Below are 13,869 nucleotides of genomic sequence, written 5' to 3'. Positions count from 1 at the left end.
TTTTTCCATTATTAAAGTGGCTGGAGCTGAGTTAGTATGTTGGCAGCAGCCACTCAATGTTAGTGATGGCTGTTTAACAGTCTGATGGCCTTGAGATAGAAGCTGTTTTTTAGTCTCTTGGTCCCTGCTTTGATGCACCTGTACTGACCTCGCCTTCTGGATGATAGCGGGGTGAACAGGCAGTGGCTCGGGTGGTTGTTGTCCTTGATGATCTTTTTGGCCTTCCTGTGACATCGGGTGGTGTAGGTGTCCTGGAGGGCAGGTAGTTTGCCCCCGGTGATGCGTTGTGCAGACCTCACTACCCTCTGGAGAGCCTTACGGTTGTGGGCGGAGCAGTTGCCGTACCAGGCGGTGATACAGCCCGATAGGATGCTCTCGATTGTGCATCTGTAAAAGTTTGAGTGTTTTTGGTGACAAGCCAAATTTCTTCAGCCTCCTGAGGTTGAAGAGGCGCTGCTGCGCCTTATTCACCACGCTGTCTGTGTGGGTGGACCATTTCAGTTTGTTCGTGATGTGTACGCCGAGGAACTTAACTTCCCACCTTCTCCACTACTGTCTCGTCGATGTGGATAGGGGGCTGCTCCCTCTGCTGTTTCCTGAAGTCCACGATCATCTAGCAGGGTTGAGATAACCACTTGTGCATTGGGGGAAAGTAGAAGCTTTTTCAATCACTCCCTTCAGTGCTGTGGCCACCACTTCCTGCTGTGTTCTCAGGTTGTTTGTGCCTGTGTGTAATATTATGTGGCTAGGTGAACCTAGTTGGTCCTCAGACAGAAGGTCTAGGGCGCGCTGGATGTTTGGACACTGTGTTTGGGAGAAGAAAAGAAAAAAAAAATATATATAATATATGTTTCCCATTTGAGTCCATAAGGAGTACAATCTGTGTCTTGTGTATTTCCTCAGTGGGTGTGGGGGGGGGGGGTTGTCAGGAGGGCTATCAGGGTGGCTAACAGGGGGGGTGCTCAGAGGGGGTGAGATCCCCTGGGCTTGGGGTTCTTCAGTTGTCTGCTGTGATGTCAACACTATGGTCAGGGTCTGGTGTGGACTGTTCTGCTGTGGTGTCGAGACTTTTGTCGGGTGCTGAGGTGGGCTGGTCTGCTGGCTTCTCTGCAGGGGTGGCCACCTCTCTAATGGGTTGTTCTGTCACACGCCATCCCTCTCACCATCTCCTCCAGCAGTCTGATCCTCTCCTCTAGTGCACTGTTCTTTTCCTGCTCTTGCTTTTTATATTGTTGATGTTGTCTCACCTCTATCTATCAATCAATCAAATGTATTTATAGAGCCCTTCTTACATCAGCTGATGTCACAACATGCTGTACAGAAACCCAGCCTGAAACCCCAAACAGCAACAATGCAGATGTAGAAGCATGTTAGGAATAACTCACTAGAAAGGCCGGAACCTAGGAATAAACCTAGAGAGGAACCAGGCTATGATGGGTGGCCAGACCTCTTCTGTCCATCTTGTATTCTCTCCTCTATCTAGTATTCTCTCATCTATCCATCTACCCATCTACCGATCCATCTCGTGTTCTCCCCTCTATCGATCCGTCTCGTGTTCTCTCCTCTATCGATCCGTCTCGTGTTCTCTCCTCTATCGATCCGTCTCGTGTTCTCTCTATCGATCCGTCTCGTGTTCTCCCCTCTATCGATCCGTCTCGTGTTCTCCCCTCTATCGATCCGTCTCGTGTTCTCCCCTCTATCGATCCGTCTCGTGTTCTCCCCTCTATCGATCCGTCTCGTGTTCTCTCCTCTATCGATCCGTCTCGTGTTCTCTCCTCTATCGATCCGTCTCGTGTTCTCTCCTCTATCGATCCGTCTCGTGTTCTCTCCTCTATCGATCCGTCTCGTGTTCTCTCCTCTATCGATCCGTCTCGTGTTCTCTCCTCTATCGATCCGTCTCGTGTTCTCTCCTCTAAAAAAAAATATTATATTTAATGTTTAATATTTAATGTTCACAGAATGGCACTCGGACAGTTCAAGAAAGGGAAACAAAATCCTAGTTTGGTTCAGAGCACTTCACTTACAAACCAAAGATCCTTTCGATAATCAACAAAATAATCTCTTTTGTGACTAAGCTTGGCTTTGGCTCGCAGCTACGGGAATCACTCACGCACATTCATCTTTTAATCCGTTTTGTCTTGGTCTCTCAATGTTCTTTCCTTTTCTTGTTTCTTCGTTCTATAGTTCTCCTCATTTCACCCCCCCCTTCTCCTTTCTTCTCTTTTTTCCTAGTGCATCATTTCTTCACTTGCACTGGTAATAAGGGGTGTGTTTGGGGAATCCTGTGAAGTCAGCAGGGATTCCCTGAGGGCCCCTGCCCCTCTGACTCCCATTGACCCCCATACCTCTGGATGATTCACACTATCAGTATTCTCTCCTCTCTCGCTCTCTCGATCTATCGAGTGTTCTCTCTCTCTCTCATTTTCTGGGGGAGTGTGTGCTGGGCTGTGATGACTCAGCCCTTTATCTCGGTCCATCCTCCCATGCAGGCATGACTGCTCTCTGCTCTTCACCTCATACGTACTCCTATTATTTTTGACTGATTCTATAAGCTAGAATTCTACCAATGATTGATTTGCTTCATATTGTTTATTTGTATCACCTTTTGTCTTTTGCTTAGTTTTATCCTGAGCATGTACCTGACCAGGAAACTGTCTTGACACTAGTGATATGTAAAGATCTGTGTCTTAACATCTCATTTGCCCATCACTTTTTTCCTAATTACTATTATTATCAGTCCTGCGGAGACCGAACCATGAATCTCCATGACTACGGGATGCTGTTGCCATGCGGCATCGACCGTTTCCGAGGGGTGGAGTTTGTGTGTTGCCCAGCGGAGACACAGCGCGAGTCAGACAGTGTGGAGCTGACTGAGTCTGATGTGTGGTGGGGTGGAGCCGAGACTGAATATACCGATAACAGGTACGCACAAACACAATGCATACACACATAAAGGTGCAAGCACAGGTGCATACAGGCAGACACAAACATCCATACATTTCAGCACACACACATCATCTTAAATACTTACTCAAGTTCCTAAACCAGTGGTTAAATCCTTTTGACAGATAACCTGCACAACCAGACTACACACACTGATAGACTCACGTTCCACCCTCTCTCCCTACAGCATGCCTCGCCAGGCGGATCAGGGGGCTGTCACCACTGAGGAGGATGACGAAGAGGATGCCTTTGACAGAGATGAGGACGGAGATGGTCTTGAGGATGATAATGATGATGATGATGAAGACGACGATGAGGATGACGTGACCGATGAACGGGACAGTGGTGAAGGCACCTCCAACATCGCCATGACAACCACCACCACGACCACCACTGAGTCGGTTGAGGAAGTCGTCAGAGGTAAGAACAAGCCATGGATTGAAAGAGATGATTACTTGTTTGTTTGTTTTTCCCCAAGGATTTGTGGGGAGGTTTCAAAGATGGAGAAGATGTGTGTATGTTTGAACATATTGTGTAAACACACCCAAGCAGTGTGTGTGATTGCTCTGTGTGAGTGTGTGTTTTAAGAGTGTGTGTCTTTCTCAGAGGTGTGTTGGGCGCGTGCTGAGTCGGGCCCGTGCCATGCCATTCTGGAGCGTTGGTACTTCGTGCCAGAGAAGGGCACCTGTGCCCCCTTCCTCTTTGGAGGGTGTGGGGGCAACCGGAATAACTTTGACTCAGAGGAGTACTGCCTGTCTGTCTGCAGCAACAGTGTGTGTAAGTCCCTGGACTGGACCCCCGATATGGACCTCTAGACCCCTTGACTTGGGGACTATCCCCCCTGCTGTCTGCCTCTCTGAGCTGTCTGTCTGTTTAACACCGTCTGTCTGATGGCTCTTAGACACTTGGAGCACAAGTGATGTACTACCTACTCTGAAAGGGAAGATTTTTCAGTTCTAGACTGAACAAAAATATAAAAGCAACATGCAACAATTTCAAAGATTTTACTGAGTTACAGTTCATATAAGGAATTCAGTCAATTTAAATAAATTCATTATGCCCTAATCTATGGATTTCACATGACTGGGAATACAGATATCCATTTTATTGGTCACAGATACTTAAAAAAACCTAAATGTTGATGCGTGAATCAGAAAAGCAGTCAGTATCTGGTGTGACCATCATTTGCCTCATGCAGAGCGACACATATTATTTGCATAGAGTTGATCAGAATGTTGTCCCATTCCTCTTCAATGGCCGCTCCCTCAAAACTTGACACATCTGTGGCATTGTGTTGTGACAAAACTTCACATTTGAGTGGTATTTGTCCCCAGCACAAGGTGCACCTGTGTAATGATCATGCCGTTTAATCCGCTTCTTGATATGCCACACCTGTCAGGTGGATGGATTATCTTGGCAAAGGAGAAATGCTCACTAAGAGGGATGTAAAACACATTTGTGCACAAAATGTGAGAGAAATAAGCTTTTTGTGCCTATGGAACACTTCTGGGATCTTTTATTTCACTTCATGAAACATGTGACCAACCTTTACATGTTGTTTTGATATTTTTGTTCAGTGTAAATTTTGCATCATATTCGTCAATGATGGATACTTTAAGTTTTCATTGAATTTCATAAAAAATATATTCTGCCACTCTTAGAGGGAAGTGGAAGGTCAATAAAAAGCACAGCCTTTTAAGACATTTATTGATCTTTCATTTCCCTCCAATAGTAGTTATTACAGATGAACCATTACTCTGGATAGCTAAGACTGTTTTACTGCAACAAACCTTGAGGGCCTGGATCCATCTCAGGTTTTGGGGAAGTGCAGAGTATTCCTATCAATAGTCTGCTCTAGTGGGTGAACAGATGGCTTGGTACAGACAGAGGTTGACCTTTCAATTAGGTCATTCTGATAAAAAAATTAAAAAAACGGACGAGATATTAGGAAGTATCTGCGCCGACATTAGCAGAGAATGTCACGGGTGGAAAATAGCCAACTCACTCACTCCCTCTTCTGCTTTTGCAACGATTCTCTCACTCACTCTATCACTCACTAACCAACTCAAAAACATTGTGTGTGTGAGACAATGTTTGTCTGGTGATTTCTGGTGACCTGACCTGGCAGTGGGTTAATGAGTTGATGTTCTAACCGGTTTAACCTAACAGCAGCAGTGTCTCTTTAAATCACTGTGTGTATGTATGTGTGTGTGTGTGTGTGTGTGTGTGTGTGTGTGTGTGTGTGTGTGTTCATGCATATGTCAGTTGGTTGAGTCTCTGTCTGTTTCCCAGCCCCAGCCTGGCTGTTCCACTCTTTTCCGGCACTTTCCGCGCAGTTAAGCACAACGCTCCTCAGCGGGAGAGAATGATGCAGCGCCTACCCTGATCCTGACTGGGCAGAATTCACTTATCTGATCTCCAGTCTCCCGTATCTCGCGCATGCATACACACACACAGACACACAAAAAAATTCAAGGCAGACCGGTATATCACCTGTCTGTCTGTCTGTGTGGTTGACCTGTCTCTCTACCTGTTTGTCTGTCTGTGTTGTTGACCTGTCTCTCTACCTGTCTGTCTGTGTGGTTCACCTGTCTCTCCACCTGTCTGCCAGGTCTACCTGTCTTTGTGTGGCTGACCTGTCTGTCTGTGTCATTGACCTGTCTGTCTATCTCTGTCTGTCTGTCTGTGTGTGTTTGACCTGTCTGTGTGGTTAACCTGTCTTTCTGTCTGTGTTGTTGACCTGTCTCTCTACCTACCTGTCTGTGGCTGACCTGTCTCTACCTACCTGTCTGTCTGTGTGGTTGACCGGTCTCTCTACCTGTTTGTCTGTCTGTGTTGTTGACCTGTCTCTCTACCTACCTGTCTGTGTGGCTGACCTGTCTCTCTACCTACCTGTCTTTGTGCAGTTGACCTGTCTCTCCACCTGTCTGCCAGGTCTACCTGTCTTTGTGTGTTTGACCTGTCTCTCTACCTGTCTGTCTGTGTGGTTTACCTGTCTCTCTACCTGTCTGTCTGTGTGGTTGACTTGTCTCTCTACCTGTCTGTCTGCGGTTGACCTGTGTCTCTACCTACCTGTCTCTGTGTGGCTGACCTGTCTCTCTACCTACCTCTGTCTGTGTGGTTGACCTGTCTGTCTTTCTGTGTGGTTGACCTGTCTCTCTGTCTGTCTGTGTGTGTGGTTGACTTGTCTGTCTGTGTGGCCGACCTCTGTCTCTCTGTCTGTCTGTCTGTCTGATCTGTCTGTCTGTGTGGTTGACCGGTCTCTCTACCTGTCTGTGTGGTTCACCTGTCTCCACCTGTCTGCCAGGTCTACCTGTCTTTGTGTGTTTGACCTGTCTCTCTGTGTGGTTGACCTGTCTCTCTACCTGTCTGTCTCTCTACCTGTCTGTGTGGTTGACCTGTCTGTCTGTGTGGTTGACCTGTCTCTGTCTGTTTATGTGGTTGACCTGTCTCGCCACCTGTCTGCCAGGTGTACCTGTCTTTGTGTGGTTGACCTGTCTCTCTACCTGACTGCCAGGTCTACCTGTCTGTCTGTGTGTTTGACCGGTCTACCTATCTGTCTGTGTTTGACCTGTCTCTCTACCTGACTGCCCGGTCTACCTATCTGTCTGTGTTTGACCTGTCTCTCTACCTGACTGCCCGGTCTACCTATCTGTCTGTGTGTTTGACCTGTCTCTCTACCTGACTGCCCGGTCTACCTATCTGTCTGTGTGTTTGACCTGTCTCTCTACCTGACTGCCCGGTCTACCTATCTGTCTGTGTGTTTGACCTGTCTCTCTACCTGACTGCCAGGTCTACCTGTCTGCCTGTGTGTTTGACCTGTCTCTCTACCTGACTGCCAGGTCTACCTGTCTGCCTGTGTGTTTGACCTGTCTCTCTACCTGACTGCCAGGTCTACCTGTCTGTCTGTGTGTTTGACCTGTCTCTCTACCTGACTGCCCGGTCTACCTGTCTGCCTGTGTGTTTGACCTGTCTCTCTACCTGACTGCCAGGTCTACCTATCTGTCTGTGTGTTTGACCTGTCTCTCTACCTGACTGCCAGGTCTACCTGTCTGTCTGTGTGTTTGACCTGTCTCTCTACCTGACTGCCAGGTCTACCTATCTGTCTGTGTGTTTGACCTGTCTCTCTACCTGACTGCCAGGTCTACCTGTCTGCCTGTGTGTTTGACCTGTCTCTCTACCTGACTGCCAGGTCTACCTATCTGTCTGTGTGTTTGACCTGTCTCTCTACCTGACTGCCCGGTCTACCTATCTGTCTGTGTGTTTGACCTGTCTCTCTACCTGACTGCCCGGTCTACCTGTCTGTCTTTGTGTTCAGACCCTGAAAGTCTTAAATGTGGGAGGAGGATATGCCGCTGTTTAACTTTTGAGTGATCAGTATGTAACAGTTACCTTCTGTCTTTGGACCCTTTTGTGGAAATCCCCTTTCTCCTCTCCCCTCTATCGCTTTTTCTTCCTCCTCTCCCAGTGCCTACCACGGCCCCCTCCCCCCCTGACGCGGTGGACCGTTACCTGGAGTCTCCTGGAGACGACAGCGAACACGCCAACTTCCAGCAGGCCAAGGAGAGTCTGGAGGCCAAGCACCGCGACAGGATGTCCCAGGTGTGTTTGAGAGGGAGAGAAAGATAGCCTGTGTGTTTGTGAGAGAGAGAGAAAGATAGCCTGTGTGTTTGTGAGAGAGAGAGAAAGATAGCCTGTGTGTTTGTGAGAGAAAGAGAAAGATAGCCTGTGTGTTTGTGAGTGAGAGAGAAAGATAGCCTGTGTGTTTGAGTGAAAGAGAAAGATAACCTGTGTGTTTGTGAGAGAGAAAGATAGCCTGTGTGTTTGTGCGAGAGAGAGAAAGATAGCCTGTGTGTTTGTGAGTGAGAGAGAAAGATAGCCTGTGTGTTTGTGAGAGAGAGAGAAAGATAGCCTGTGTGTTTGTGAGAGGGAGAACGTATGGGGGAGAGGGGTCACTTCTCTGAGGTGAACTAAGGACAATAAGGGAGTTCACTACACTACCCACAATCCTCTGATGTGTCTCGCCAGGTGATGAGAGAGTGGGAGGAAGCAGAGAGACAAGCCAAGAGTCTCCCTCGCGCTGACAAGAAGGCAGTCATCCAGGTACACTACCTTGTGTGTGTGCGTGCGTGTGTGTGTGTGTGCGTGTGTGCATGTGTGTGCGTGCGTGCATTCTAGTGTGTGTTAATTTTTTTGTGTGCAGCACTTCCAGGAGAAGGTGGAGGCCCTGGAGCAGGAGGCAGCAGGAGAGAGGCAGCAGCTGGTGGAGACCCACATGGCCCGGGTGGAGGCCCTGCTCAACAGCCGCCGCCACATGGCCCTGGAGAACTACCTCGGCTCCCTGCCGGCCAACCCACCCAGGGTACATATATACAGTGCATTCGGCGTGTTCAGACCCCTTGACTTTTTCCACATTTTGTTACATTATAGCCTTATTCTAAAATGGATTGAATTGTTCCCCCCCCCCCCCCCCCCCACATCAATCTACACACAATACCACATAAGGACAAAGCAAAAACTGGTTTTTAGACATTTTTGCAAATGTATTTTTTTTTTTTTAAGAAAATGAAAAAAAAGAAATTTACATAATTATTCAGACCCTTTGCTCAGTACTTTGTTGAAGCACTTTTGGCAGCGATTACAGCCTCGGGTCTTCTTGGGTATGACGCTACAAGCTTGGCACACCTGTATTTGGGGAGTTTTTCTCCCATTCTTCTCTGCAGATTCTCTTGGATGGGAAGCGTCACTGCACAGCTATTTTCAAGTCTCTCCAGAGATGTTTGATCAGGTTCAAGTCTGTGCTCTGCCTGGGCCACTCAAGGACATTCAGAGACTTGTCCCGAAGCCACTCTTCCGTTGTCTTGGCTGTGTGGTTAGGGTCGTTGTCCTGTTGGAAGGTGAACCTTCGCCCCAGTCTGAGGTCTTGGCTGCTCTGGAGCAGGTTTTCATCAAGGATCTCTCAGTACTTTGTGTCGTTCATCTTTCCCTCGATCCTGACTAGTCTCCCAGTCCCTCCCGCTGAAGAAAAAAAAAACAGCATGATGCTGCCACCACCATGCTTCACCGTAGGGATGGTGCCAGGTTTCCTCCAGACGTGGCGCTTGGCATTATGGTGGAGAAATTACAAGATGATGTTATAATACTACCATTTATGCAATAGAATAGGGTTCCATTAGTACTTGCTTGTCTGTGTGAACTGAGAGGAGCCTTTGAGGCTCAACGCTGACAATTGATTTCTGAATGGTTTGGTGATAAAAACCTACAGCATGCATTCCATAGAATGAGTTGGTGTTTGTGTTCTGTAAGGTACCAGGGAGAGATGGCTCAGGTATGGATAATGATGAGAGGAACCTTGTCTCGGGCCAAACTCTGGTTTCTGTACAATAGGAACAGTCTTCACGGGAAATGCTATCTGGCTGGGGGATACTCCTTTCTCATATCTGTTGTTTGTCATGTAGACTAAGGGGGTGTATCTTTGCTATAAAATATATTTGTATTCTTTGTGTCAGGACTCTCAACCCAACAGTCAAGAGTGTTGGGTGGACCAGCCTCGTTATTGCAGAGCACTCACATCATTCACTTGTGTGTGGTGTGACCTGCTTTCCTTATTATTAAGTGAATAAAGATTTAGATTAAGTATAACTCTGACTTGTTTGAAAAATAACCACCACAGTATTCAGGCCAATGAGTTCTATCTTGGTTTCATCAGACCAGAGAATCTTGTTTCTCATGGTCTGAGAGTCCTAGGTGCCTTTCGGAAAACTCCAAGCGGGCTGTCATGTGCCTTTTACTGAGGAGTGGCTTCCGTCAGGCCACTACCATAAAGGCCTGATTTGTGGAGGGCTGCAGAGATGTTTGTCCTTCTGGAAGGTTCTCCCATCTCCACAGAGGAACTCTGGAGCTCTGTCAGAGTGACCATTGAGTTCTTGGTCACCTCTCTGACCAAGGCCCTTCTCCCCTGATTGCTCAGTCTGGCCGGGCGGCCAGCCAGCTCTAGGAAGAGTCTTGGTGGTTCCACTCTTCTTCCATTTAAGAAGGATGAAGGCCACTGTGTTATTGGAGACCTTCAAGTTTTTGGTACCCTTCCCCATCTGTGCCTCTTCACAATCCTGTCCCGGAGCTCTACGGACAATTCCTTCGACCTCATGGCTTAGTTTTTGCTCTAACATGCCCTGTCAACTTATATAGACAGGTGTGTGCCTTTCCAAATCATGTCCAATCAATTGAATTTACCCCAGGTGGACTCCAATGAAGTTGTAGAAACATCTCAAGAATGATCAATGGAAACAGGATGCACCTGAGCTCAATTTCAAGTCTCATATTAAAGGGTCTGAATACTTATGTAAATAAAGTATTTAAGTTTTTTATTTTTAATTAAAAAAAAAAAAACTTTTCGCTTTGTCATTATGGGGTATTACGTGTAGATTGATGAGAAGAAAACAAATATTTAATCAATTTTAGAATAAGGCTGTAACGTAATAAAATGTGGAAAAAGTCAATGGGTCTGAATACTTTCCCAATGCACTGTACACCAGTGGAGGCTGCTGAGGGGAGGACAGCTCATAATAATGGCTGGAATGGAGCAAATGGAATGGTATCAATTTGATGTATTTGATACCATTCCATTCGTTCTGCTCCAGTCATTACCGCGAGCCTGTCCTCCCCAATTAAGGTGCCACCAACCTGCTGTGATAGATACACCCTCTCACCATGCATAATGCACATATTACACTCAGTACACACTGTACACCAGGTGTGCCCTACCTTCTTTGACGTGTGATCTACTTTTTCATTTGCCAGCCTGATGAGATCTACCAGTCTCTAAACCAACCAACAAAATGTATGAAATGCAGCACACCACTGAGTATGGACCTGCTGCTATGAATCCTATTTGATACCCAAATATAATGTGGACCAATAACACGTTTTCCACACAAGTGCAACCAATTTCATTTCCTACCTTCGTGTGACTTTTGGCATTGGGTGGAGGCCAGTAGTTTTTCATAGTTAGGGCTGTAAGCAGCTTGTTGCCAGTCTCATGCAGGCCACATGGTTGTCATCCGTCATAGTAGATCTGTACTAGGACTTTATTATCTTCATGTGAGAAAATACAGACTCACAGAGGTAGGCTGATCCACAAAGGGCTGATAAGTTGAGAGCACATCTTCTTATGTTTGGATACCTCTCCTCTAGCAGCTCCCAGAACTCTTCCTTCATCTCAGTGGTTGCCCTGGATGTCAGCTGAATGTCATTTTGAACGGTGAGAATTTCAGTTTCTCATATAATTGTGTCCAACTGAAAAAGTGATCCCATTTTGGAGGCAATGACACATTTAAGTCTGTGCCAAACGGAAAGCACATAAGTGGCAATAGGCTCAAGTGATGCAGTCAGTGAAATGACTGTCAAACTCAGATGAGATGCTCTGGACTTGCACCACGTAACGTGCACTGTCAAGCTGTGCTGTATCCTTGCCCTGACGTTCAAGTTCTGAATGCAGCTTTTTACGTTGCAGCTTTCTTGTGAGCAGTTGTAGTTTGCATTTAAGTGTTCACAGAGCTGATCATGTCAATTACATATTTGCCTTTTTTTGCAGCGCTACATTCAATTCATTAATCATGTAAGTTAGGTCAGTGAGAAAAGCTCAATCCAGGAGCCACTGTGTGTCCTCTAGCTGTGCATATTCTGCATGTTTGACCTTGAGAAACTCCTTGATTTCAGGCAACAACTCACTGAATCTCCCTAAAAATGTACATTGGCTCAGCCACCGCACATCCGTGTGCAGCAGCAGGTCTGTGTGCTCCTCTTCAGTCTCTTCTAAGTGAGCGTGAAATAGCCTCCGCTGTAGACTTCTTGCTCGAATAGAACACACAATCTTCATGGCAACATCTATCACCTCTTTCATGTTTAACATCTTCCCGCACAAAGCTTGCTGATGAATTATGCAGTGATAACTAAGAAAGTCCGGGAAAGAGTCATCTCGTTTGCACAATGCAACAAACCCACTAATGTGGCCTACCATAGCGGGTGCCCCATCCGTAGTAATGGAGACAAGCTTACAAAAGGGCAGATGGAATTTGTTAGACATCTTTCAAGCTTTTATGAAGTTTGCTAACTCCCTTGTATGTCCTTCCAGTGGCAAAATGGTGAGTAGTTCCTCATTTGTACTCATGTTGTCACAAACTCAGCAAAAAAAGAAACGTCCCTTTTTCAGGACCCTGTCTTTCAAAGATAATTCGTTAAAATCCTGTGGAATAAATTGCAATGTCCGTACTGAGACGCCTAAGACAGCGCTACAGGGAGACCGGATGGACAGCTGATCGTCCTCGCAGTGGCAGACCACGTGTAACAACACCTGAACAGGATCGGTACATCCGAACATCACACCTGCGGGACAGGTACAGGATGACAACAACAACTGCCAGAGTTACACCAGGAACGCATAACTCCCTCCATCAGTGCTCAGACTGTCCGCAATAAGCTGAGAGAGGCTGGACTGGTGGCTTGTAGGCCTGTTGTAAGGCAGGTTCTCACCAGACATCACTGGCAACAACGTCGCCTATGGGCACAATCCCACCGTCGTTGGACCAGACAGGACTGGCAAAAAGTGCTCTTCACTGACGAGTTGCGGTTTTGTCTCACCAGGGGTGATGGTCAGATTCACGTTTATCGTTGAAGGAATGAGCGTTACACCGAGGCCTGTACTCTGGAGCGGGATCGATTTAGAGGTGGAGGGTCCGTCATGGTCTGGGGCGGTGTGTCACAGCATCATCGGACTGATGAGAGACATCCTCCTCCCTCATGTGGTACCCTTCCTGCAGGCTCACCCTGACATGACCCTCCAGCATGACAATGCCACCAGCCATACTGCTCGTTCTGTGTGTGATTTCCTGCAAGACAGGAATGTCAGTGTTGTGCCATGGCCAGCGAAGAGCCCGGATCTCAATCCCATTGAGCACGTCTGGGACCTGTTGGATCAGAGGGTGAGGGCTAGGGCCATTCCCCCCAGAAATGTCTGGGAACTTGCAGGTGCCTTGGTGGAAGAGTGGGGTAACATCTCACAGCAAGAACTGGCAAATCTGGTGCAGTCCATGAGGAGGAGATGCACTGCAGTACTTAATGCAGCTGGTGGCCACACCAGATACTGACTGTTACTTCTGATTTTGACCCCCCCCCCCTTTGTTCAGGGACACATTATTCCATTTCTGTTAGTCACATGTCTGTGGAACTTGTTCAGTTTATGTCTCAGTTGTTGAATCTTGTTATGTTCATACAAACATTTACACATGTTAAGTTTGCTGAAAATAAACGCAGCTGACAGTGAGAGGACGTTTATTTTTTTGCTGAGTTTACTATTCTGATGAAATGCATAACTGTGCCACATCTACCATATCTGTGGACTCGTCAAACTGGAGGGAATAACACTCGCAGTTGTCAGTATCCTTCTTCAGTTGATCCTCGAGGTTCTCTGCTATTCCCTCACATCTTCTTGTCTGAATGTAATTGATGTAATTGATGGCAGCCATCATTTCAGCCTTATTCTTAAAATCCCCAAACAGCGAGTCTGCAGCTTCAATAAATGCTTCCTTGATCATCTCCCCATCTTTGAACAACTTTTTATGCTTAGCAAGAACACGACTCACACGATAAGAGGTTGCCGCCTCCCTTTGGTCACAGACCTTGTAGAAGTTGACTGCTGCGCTGCCAGTTGCTGCTTTTGTTCTTGTACATTTCTTCTTTGTAAGTCAGTCTTTGCTGGAAAATCTCTTTCCTGGGTTTTGTGTGTGGTTTTAAAACGCCGTTCTATGTTACCTTTCTTTGGGATAGCGATGCTATTATGGCAGATGAGGCACACGCATTTTGAGTTTGAAATGACAAAAAAAATATCCTCTTCTCATTCCTTGTGGAAATGATACGTTTTCAGTTTTT

The 13,869-nt window shown here is 46.8% G+C and overlaps 1 protein-coding gene across 2 annotated transcripts in view; it reads left to right on the top strand.

Moving 5' to 3' along the window:
• Positions 1–13,869, top strand: part of LOC139546402 (amyloid-beta A4 protein-like) — a 47,996-nt gene that overhangs the window by 29,371 nt on the left and 4,756 nt on the right. The window contains exons 5-10 of one of the 2 annotated variants that reach the window (XM_071354748.1): positions 2,738–2,922; positions 3,131–3,363; positions 3,550–3,720; positions 7,412–7,545; positions 7,972–8,046; positions 8,147–8,305. In XM_071354748.1, coding sequence (XP_071210849.1) covers positions 2,738–2,922; positions 3,131–3,363; positions 3,550–3,720; positions 7,412–7,545; positions 7,972–8,046; positions 8,147–8,305 — 957 coding nt within the window. The remainder of the gene's footprint in view (positions 1–2,737; positions 2,923–3,130; positions 3,364–3,549; positions 3,721–7,411; positions 7,546–7,971; positions 8,047–8,146; positions 8,306–13,869) is intronic. The other variant, XM_071354749.1, reaches the window with a different exon arrangement.

This window comes from Salvelinus alpinus, chromosome 20 (assembly GCF_045679555.1).
Source record: "Salvelinus alpinus chromosome 20, SLU_Salpinus.1, whole genome shotgun sequence".
NCBI lineage: Eukaryota > Metazoa > Chordata > Actinopteri > Salmoniformes > Salmonidae > Salvelinus > Salvelinus alpinus.
The sequence above is the reverse complement of the archived record's forward strand: the minus strand, read 5'-3'. Positions and strand labels throughout refer to the sequence as shown.